A 9062-nucleotide genomic window follows, 5' to 3' on the forward strand; every position below is an offset into this window, starting at 1 on the left:
TGAAAGGGCAAGGTCGTTCAATGACTTAACATGTTTATAGGTCAGCAGGCGAGGGAAAGGTGAGGTCGAAGTCCTGTCTGAATTCCTTCCGTAGGGGATAGTTTCTTGAGTGTTACGTGATATGAAACTATTTGTTTATTGATAAGTCAATTCGCGGAGACGATTGTAATGTTTCCATGACAACTGCCTGTGTTGTAACCGTTGAATTTAGCGAGTGATTTGGAGCAGTTGGTAAGTTCACCTTCCGCCATTTTGACATTATTGTCCTTGTTATGTCGGTAGGTCATGTACAGAAGACCATCGTTGTGCTTCTCCTTGTATAACCTGTTGATTGTTGATGAATAATCACCTGTTCGTTGCCCAAAATCTATAACTTCAAGGTCACTGATGGAAATGACAGATTTCACTCCCGACCAGCTGTCCAATGCTTAAGACAACGACGGCACTTTCAAATGTATGACTGCATTTTTTTCGTGTTAACACAGATTGCATAACCGGTTGATGAAAATGTTTCCGGAACAAAGATTTTGTATTACGTTTCTTCTTTTTAAATTCTTGGACATTCAACATCTGTCATCCAAACGTTTACACAAAGAATTTTACCTTGTGTCAAGTTGCCATAAATGTAAAATTAAATAGAAACTGATTAAATTACTGAGTATTAAACATTATCACAGAAATTTGCTATTCAGTCAATTATGAACAACAATAAATTTACTAACAGTGAAATACTACCCCCCACCCCCATTTTTAAAGCATTTAGTCGGCTTAATTTCTTTTGATCATTATTAAAATTATTTATTATTGTTATAATAATACACATCATTTATATAGCACGCTATATATTTTGTAAAATTAATCTAAAGCGCATTACAACATATGGATGATAGTATTAGTTATAATTGTGAAACAAAAACAAAGGCTAGCTTACAATCACTTTTATACATTAAGCAAGCAGATAATCATCACAATATGCACATAAATGAATAAATAAAGGGTGGTAGTGGTATTTGCATGACATCTTTGCAAAGAGATTAAAATGCAGACGTTAATTAAAGGTGAGGTTTAATGATGTCCCTCTTGAATTTAGCCAGGGTATTTGATTTTCTAATAGCAGATGGTAAGCTATTCCACAATGTGGCCGAAACCCTCCCAATGCATCGGTTTCCATAGGTCACAGTACAAGATTATTGGACACACAACAAAGATTCTGACTCCGACTGCAGTAATCGTGTTATTATGTTTGTGGCAAGGGGTCGCTATTTCCGAGTGATGAAGGTGTCTGACGGTCAACTTCACTAGCCCTTCACCGCTGGGTTGCAGGCCTATATGGGGCAGTCACCTGGTACTCAGTCGCTGATTGGTGGTTTTTCTCAAGGCACTCCACCACCAAAACCTGGCAAGTCCTTAAATGACCAAAGCTGTTAATAGGACGTTAAACACAAACAAGCCAAACCTGGCAAGGCCTTAAATGACCATATCTGTTAATAGGACGTAAAACACAAACAAACCAATCCTGGCAAGTCCTTAAATGACAAAAGCTGTTAATAGGACGTTAAACCCAAACAAGCCAAACCTGGCACGTCATTAAATGACCATAGCTGTTAATATGACCTAAAACACAAACAAACCAAACCCGGCACGTCCTTAAATGGCCATAGCTTTTAATAGGACATAAAACACAAACAAGCCAAACCTGGCAAGTCCTTAAATGTCCATATCTGTTAATAGGACGTAAAACACAAACAAACCAAACCTGGCACGTCCTTAAATGGCCATAGCTGTTAATAGGACATAAAACACAAAACAGCCAAACCTGGCACGTCCTTAAATGGCCATAGCTGTTAATAGGACGTAAAACACAAACAAACCAAACCTGGCAAGTCCTTAAATGACCTTTGTACATCCTCTTAACTGTGCTAGTACGAAGTTAATGGAGCCATGTAACATTTTAATCAGATTGTATATCATTTTTCTTTCAATAGATCTGAAAATATTATCATTTTAATTTTACTTATTGTATAGATCTTCATGTGTAGTGTTGTTTAATTAAACCATTCAATAAATCAATGTATTGTAAGTGGTTTGAAGTACTGTCTGACCTGACATTCTAATATCATTTTATACATCTGCTATCCGACTGCCTACATGTATAATAACTCATGATTGAATTTTCATGATTATCATTTTGGCATGACTGGTATTAATAATATAGAATTCCATACCCTGTATAAATAAACACCTAATTCATATCTTTAAATCAGGCCTAAAACCCTATAGGGGGCTGTTGGGATAAGTCAGTAGAGGTCACAGTGATTTTTTACCCCATATTTAGTGCCGACTTTAGGTACTTTCCCCAAGTGAAGTTTTCCCAATTCTGGCCCAAAATTTTCCCAATTGCTTGCTAAGAAAAACCCAGTAAGGGTTTGGGAGTGAGTGGCAGGGCCATACTAAAGTGGTCAAAGAGTACAAACCTTCAAGACTTAAGAGACATCTTCTCTGAAAATCTGTTGGATTTTGACCAGCATGTTGAAAACTTGTTTTTACATGATAAAGATTAGAACCTATACTCAATAATTTCAGGGTCTGAGCCAAGGGGACAAGTTGGGGATTTAGAGTCACAAAGCAAAGAAAGAACTTGCATCCCAGCTGACACAGCAATGCGGAGAGGGACTGTCCCTGTTTGCCTTGCCCTGGGGACTATCGGGGTTTTCCCTTTTCCGATTCCAATTATCTATTACCAATTACATAATTGATATAATCGGTTCTTTACGGAACTCAAGCGTCTAATGTTTGTAGAGTATGTATTGACAGATGTCATCTACCTTGACTTATGTAAAGCCTTTGATAAGGTCTCGCACAGGCTGCTTCTACACAAACTAGAAGCATATGGCATTACAGGTAAAGTCAGCAACTGGACACGGAAATACCTGACAAATCTGAAACAAAGAGTTGTTATCAATGGAACCTTATCGAGAGTACAGAATGTGACAAGCGGGGTCCCCCAGGGAAGTGTTATCGAGCCGATTTTGTTTCTCATTTATGTTAATGATATGCCAGAATCAGTTAACTGTATAATGAAGCTATTTGCAAATGATACAAAAATATACTCAAGTATATCTACACCACAGGATAGGTTAGAGCTACAAATTAACATCAACAAAGTGTGTGAATGGACTGAGAGGTGGCTCATGAAATTAAATTTAGAGAAATGCAAACACTTGGAAATTGGTAATACATCCAGCAATAGCCAGTACAACTTCAGAAACGAAGGAGTCACAACCATGATTGTAAAAACAGACAGGGAGAGAGACCTCAGGGTGACATTTGACAAACAACTCAAATTTAGTGAACATGTGTCTGCAGCTGTCTTCAAAGGAAACAGGATGTTAGGAATTATTTTTAGAACATTTACATTTCTAAATCAATCAACATTCCTTTAATTATATAAATCACTTGTCAGACCTCATATTGAATACTTCCCCACAATATGGTCACCCCTCCTAAAGAACGACATACAATCACTGGAAAACATACAACGACGGGCAACTAAAAAGTTAATTGCATTGCAAGACTTACCTTACCCAGATCGACTAAAACGACTAGGACTTCCAACACTTGAATATAGAAGACTACGGGCTGATATGATTCAAGTGTACAAAATTCTGAGTGGTGTGGACGATGCAGACAAGTCTAAATTATTTACAGAATCCACCTATCCGGCAACTAGAGGTCACCAGCTAAAGCTCTTTACGAAATAATGCCGCTTAAACACCACCAAGAACATTTTCAGCAATCGTGTAGTCACAAATTGGAACAATTTATCAGCTGAAGTGGTTACTGCCAAAAGTTTGAATATTTTTAAAAATAGGTTAAACGTGCACTGGAAAGATCATGCACACAAATTGTATCCGTCCTTTTAATCTACGATGTGTAAATATTAATTAATACTATTGCGACAATTAGACTTCACCAGACGTCTAGATACATTTAATTTCATACAATGTATGCCATTCTTTGTGCACTCCATCATCAACCAATCAATTAACGAAATGCAGGTTAATAACATCACTACAAGCCACAGGCTTTCTGTTGATGTCTTACCTATGAGATACCTATGGTCCATTGATGTCTTACCTATGAGATACCTATGAGAGTAGATGATAAGGGTATTCAGTCCTCTAAAGTTAAGTGATTGGCCATCACTAATTAACATACCAATGGGGATCTAACCAAATTTGCTATGAAGCCTGCATCCTTGGTCTTTTGGACCTGCAATTAATTGTTAAAAGAAGAGTATAGCTTTCCAAAGGGGCTGGGTCCAAAATGGGAGGTCTTTGCATTTAAGGTTTGAAAAAGCCTACTCTTGAAAAATAATGATCTTGTTTTGAACAACCAAATTTGCTTCAAAACATCCGAGGGACCAGGTAATAAAATGTGATAAAGGATTGATGTTCTCTTTCTGCATGCTGAGAGATTTAGACAGAGCCCAAAGACAGGGATATGTTTGAATTTATACTTAGTTTTAATGAGAATGTTTTGCCATGAATGCTTCAATATCTAGGTGAGCAACCACAGCCCCTATGAGCTTCTCTTTATGAAAATAGATTTGTTTTGAAAACGATGTATTTTTCGATTTTTTTGGAAAATACAATAGTGTGTACATGTTAAGACAGATTATTAGCTCACCTGCCCAAAGGACAACTGATTTAATCTGCCTTGGCCTGCAGTTGGCCATCATCTTTTGTGTCTATTATCAACATTTCCTTCTAAACACTATTTGTTCAGAACAGCTTCGTGGAAGCTTGAATATTAAGAACACCAGATTATTTAATTGTATTTATTGAGGTCACTTTTTATGCTTTACAGACTCTATTGCTTTTGAAATTATATCATATATTAATATTTATTTCAAAAGAAAAAAGAAAATTTTGGCATTTTATCTGTTTGGCCGTTTTATAGTTTTGATAATATATTTTTTTCCTTTTTTTTTCAGGAGGTCACAGAGAAATATTAAACCATGGTGAACAAAACAAAGGTGGCCAGAATGAAGGAAAGGGAGAAAATTGCTGCCATGCTTAAGACGGCTGTTCTGAGTCTCTGCCAGGAAAAGTACAAGAATCCAATTGAAGTCGATGCTTTAATTTGTGTAGCTCTGACCCCTACTGACAATCATGTGGTGAAAATTCATGAAACTCTTGGGTTTTTTGGAAATAAAAACTCAGGAGCAGTGACGACACAGGATACAAATGGTGACCAAAACATTTGCAAGGTATCAAACATCTGGTCCATGGGCCCAAAATCAAAACGAAAAAGGAAAGTCACAAATGAAGATATGCTGATGAATACCCCGGCTGGAGGCGATATGACAGCATGGCAGGCGGAGAACATTTCTAAAAACTTGTCAGAGGCTAGAACTGATGTCTCGGGTTTAGAAGCACTGAAAAATGACACACCAGTAAAGAAATATCCTTACCTAGTGCAGACTTTGTGTGGTGAGGATAACATGTATCTAAGCAGTGTCGGTAAGGATGTATTGAGGAAGGGGGATGGGGAGAATTCTGTAGCACCCACACAACCAAAGGAACCAGCTTCTGTAGCATCCATTTTATCGGGATTGATGATCCCAATGAGTACAGCTTCGACACCTCTCAAGCCCATACCAGCAGCAGAAAGTCCAAACATCCAAGTTGCTGAGACCAGCATTCGTCGAAAAAGAAAGCTGGATCGCGGTGAGATCAGAAGAGCATCTCCAGTGACTCAAGATAATGAAGATGATGAATCTCAAGATTATACCTCAATTAAGGAGCAGAGGGACGATGGTCTGTACAACCAGAACGTTTCAGATAAGGAGCATGACTCTAGTGCAAACAATGATGAAAGCAACAGTAATCAAACAATGAGTGATCAGACATTACCAGGTGGTATAGTGATCAAAGAGGAACCGATATGGAGCACTACAGAAGATACAGAATCAAAATGGCCCACGGAAAATGAGGAAAACAGCAGTGAGGTTGATAATAGTCAAACTTCCAGCACATGTAATACTCCAACACAGTTTTTCCAGTCACAACCAGAAAACTCTGATGATCCAATGGAAATGTCTGTTACTTCGGTAAAGGAAGAACCACAGGATTCTGATATTGGTGAACCAGAAATGGAGATTGATACCGATATTGATTCATCACAGTTTGACTTCAATAGAAATTCTGATTCAGGCTCAATTTCAGAAACAACAAAAAACTCTATTCTTTTGAAAATTCTCAAAGGAAAAAGTTTAGCTGAAGCTTACAAGAGTAGTATTCCAAAAGACAGGTTTGGTAGTGAAAGTAAAGAAGGAACTTCCATGTCTAACTGTCAGCCAAATACAGGAGAGGATCAGGATAACTCCCTGGTCTACAGACTTCCATTTGTATCATTCCAAGATTTATTTCCAGGAGAAGTTTCTGGTGAGAAAAGCCAGGAAAGAGACAATGTTGCAGTAACCAGTCCGCTCGAAACGTCCATGAGAGTTGGAGCTGCCCTCACACCAACAGAACATGCCAATCGCAAGTTTGAATTGCTCACAAGATCATTATTGGAAAAGAGGAATAGGGCTAAGGGACCGTATTCAACAAGATTGTCATCTGGAAGAAAAAATCCAGTCAACTACACTGAAATGGCAGATGTAGGGTCAGATTTTGATGTGAGCGACGGCTCAGGGTCTCCTAGAAGTGAGCTAGATGATTCATACTCTCCAAGATTGCAAGGAATGCTTGAAGACGATGAGGAAAAGAGTAGACGACCAAGAAAGAAAGGATTTGGTCGTTCTGGTTCAGAGTTATTTGCATACAAACAAAAGACTTATGTAAAAGATACCATGGAATCAGATATGGCCTTAAAATCTGAAATGGCAAAGGAGCCAAGATCAACATCATCAATGACATGTCCACCGAAGAAGCAGTCCTCATCATCAAATCTTCTGTTGTTTGCTTGTAGTATTTGTGGTAGTGAATTCTCGTCTCGTGCTGAACGTGATCGCCACGAGGAGGAGGAGCAGTACAGCGAGTTTGTGAAATGTCCACTGTGTAATGGCTATTTTGGAGATGAAATGTCCAAAAGAAAGCACATGCGAGAACGCCATAAGGTGTGTGAGAAAGAACTGAATTCAAAAACTGGTGGTTCAGGGTCCAGTGGGGAACTCCGGGCCCTCGAGGTCCCAAAATTCTCTGAAGGGATGCTGACATACCACACAACACAGTGTCCAATGTGTTATAATTTCTTCTACAGTGAAGCAGAGAGAGATGAACATCTGAACAAGGAACATAATGTGACACCAGTCACACAATGATAGCGTATAGTGACCACAAATCGTGTGACCACAGTCACAATTATAGTGGTCAACAGATAATGTGACCACAGTCACACAATAATAGCATATAGTGACCACAAATCGTGTGACCACAGTCACAATTATATTGGACAACAGATAATGTGACCACAGTCATACAATAATAGCGTATAGTGACCACAGATATTGTGACCACAGTCAAAATGAATTAATAGTGGACTACAGATAATGTGACACCAGTCTCACAATAAGAGCGTATAGTGACCACAAATCGTGTGACCACAGTCACAATGAATGAATAGTGGACAAGAGATAATGTGACCACAGGCACACAATAATAGCATATAGTGACCACAAATCGTGTGACCACAGTCACAATGAATGAATAGTGGACAAGAGATAATGTGACCACAGGCACACAATAATAGCATATAGTGACCACAAATCGTGTGACCACAGTCACAATTATATTGGACAACAGATAATGTGACCACAGTCATACAATAATAGCGTATAGTGACAACAGATATTGTGACCACAGTCACAATGAATTAATAGGGGACAACAGATAATGTGACCACAGTCACAATGAATTAATAGTGGACTACAGATAATGTGACCACAGTCACACAATAACAGTGGACTACAGTAATTATGTTATGATGGATCATACATTTTGTGACAGTCTTAGCACTTGGTGGACCGCAGCCAATGTGACACCAGTAAAACAGTTTTAGTGGACCAGTGACAAAGTAATCGTCACAAATGGTACCTATTACGAATCTAACAGTGTAGGTTGTTCATCTTGCATGAATTTTACAAATTCAAGCTGTGCAAATACAAGTCCTCTTCTTTCATGAATTTAATAACTTTCACATTAGAGTTCACAACACAAGAAACTGGAAACAATTTATCAGAGAGACAAAATTTAACCCTTTTCTTTAAATGTAACAAATGAAATATTATATTTCAGCTGAAAAGCTATAGGTTTTCTGGACATTCTATACCACAATACAGATAATGTTGATGTTTCATTATTATCAACAACATGATTCCTATTTCTGATTGGGGAAGTGATTGCCATGAATTATGCTTCATCATGGAAGATGTCATTGCAAAGTATTGTAATATTAGGTTATTATTATAAGATTGGCCAATAGAATCATGTTCCAGGTGTTATCTATTAGTGGACCAACAAAAATGTTTTTGCAAGTTTTCCAATGAGTAATAAGTAAAAATACTGTTATCAGAATCTGATACTGTTCTGTATAGATCTCTTCTAATTTATGAAATACAACTGACGTGTTTTATTTGCCATATGAAAAAAAATATTATCCTCTCATGATCAGATTAATGTTGTAGAGGGGATAGCATCTGTTGTGTACATACATTTGGTGATTTTCTATTATTCATTTGAATTTAATTCTTAATATTATTTATCAATGATTGACTTTTGTTGAGGTGAATACCATATAACTGGTTACGCTGGCTTAACTTTTTCGCGATTTCAAGTTAAAATTTCTGTTTAACTCGCATTATAAGTTCACTATTTACACTTGTTTGTAGACGTGTGGAGTATATTTTCACGGATTCTGTCTCCGATCCAATGTTGACTGTCCTGTTGAATTGTTTTGCCGTCGTTACCTGTCTGACAGACTCGTTAAGGACCCATAGCACATGTTCAACTAGAGTTCTTGTAGGCAGTCGTTCCAAGGGGTCGAAGCCTCAACAA

The 9062-nt window shown here is 37.8% G+C and overlaps 1 protein-coding gene across 1 annotated transcript; it reads left to right on the top strand.

The window, feature by feature from the left end:
* The first annotated feature begins 35 nt into the window (after positions 1-35).
* LOC110454116 lies at positions 36-8582 on the top strand. Its single transcript, XM_021503487.1, has 3 exons — positions 36-231; positions 4997-7386; positions 7857-8582. The coding sequence occupies exon 2, from the start codon at positions 5021-5023 to the stop codon at positions 7328-7330; it is 2310 nt and encodes a 769-aa protein (XP_021359162.1). The 5' UTR covers positions 36-231; positions 4997-5020; the 3' UTR covers positions 7331-7386; positions 7857-8582.
* The last annotated feature ends 480 nt before the right edge of the window (positions 8583-9062 follow it).

Source organism: Mizuhopecten yessoensis, unplaced genomic scaffold, assembly GCF_002113885.1.
Source record: "Mizuhopecten yessoensis strain PY_sf001 unplaced genomic scaffold, ASM211388v2 scaffold7669, whole genome shotgun sequence".
Classification (NCBI taxonomy): domain Eukaryota; kingdom Metazoa; phylum Mollusca; class Bivalvia; order Pectinida; family Pectinidae; genus Mizuhopecten; species Mizuhopecten yessoensis.

Excerpts from the sequence above, each read along its gene's own strand:
- LOC110454116 (XM_021503487.1), top strand. The coding sequence starts at position 5,021 with ATGGTGAACAAAACAAAGGTGGCCAGAATGAAGGAAAGGGAGAAAATT.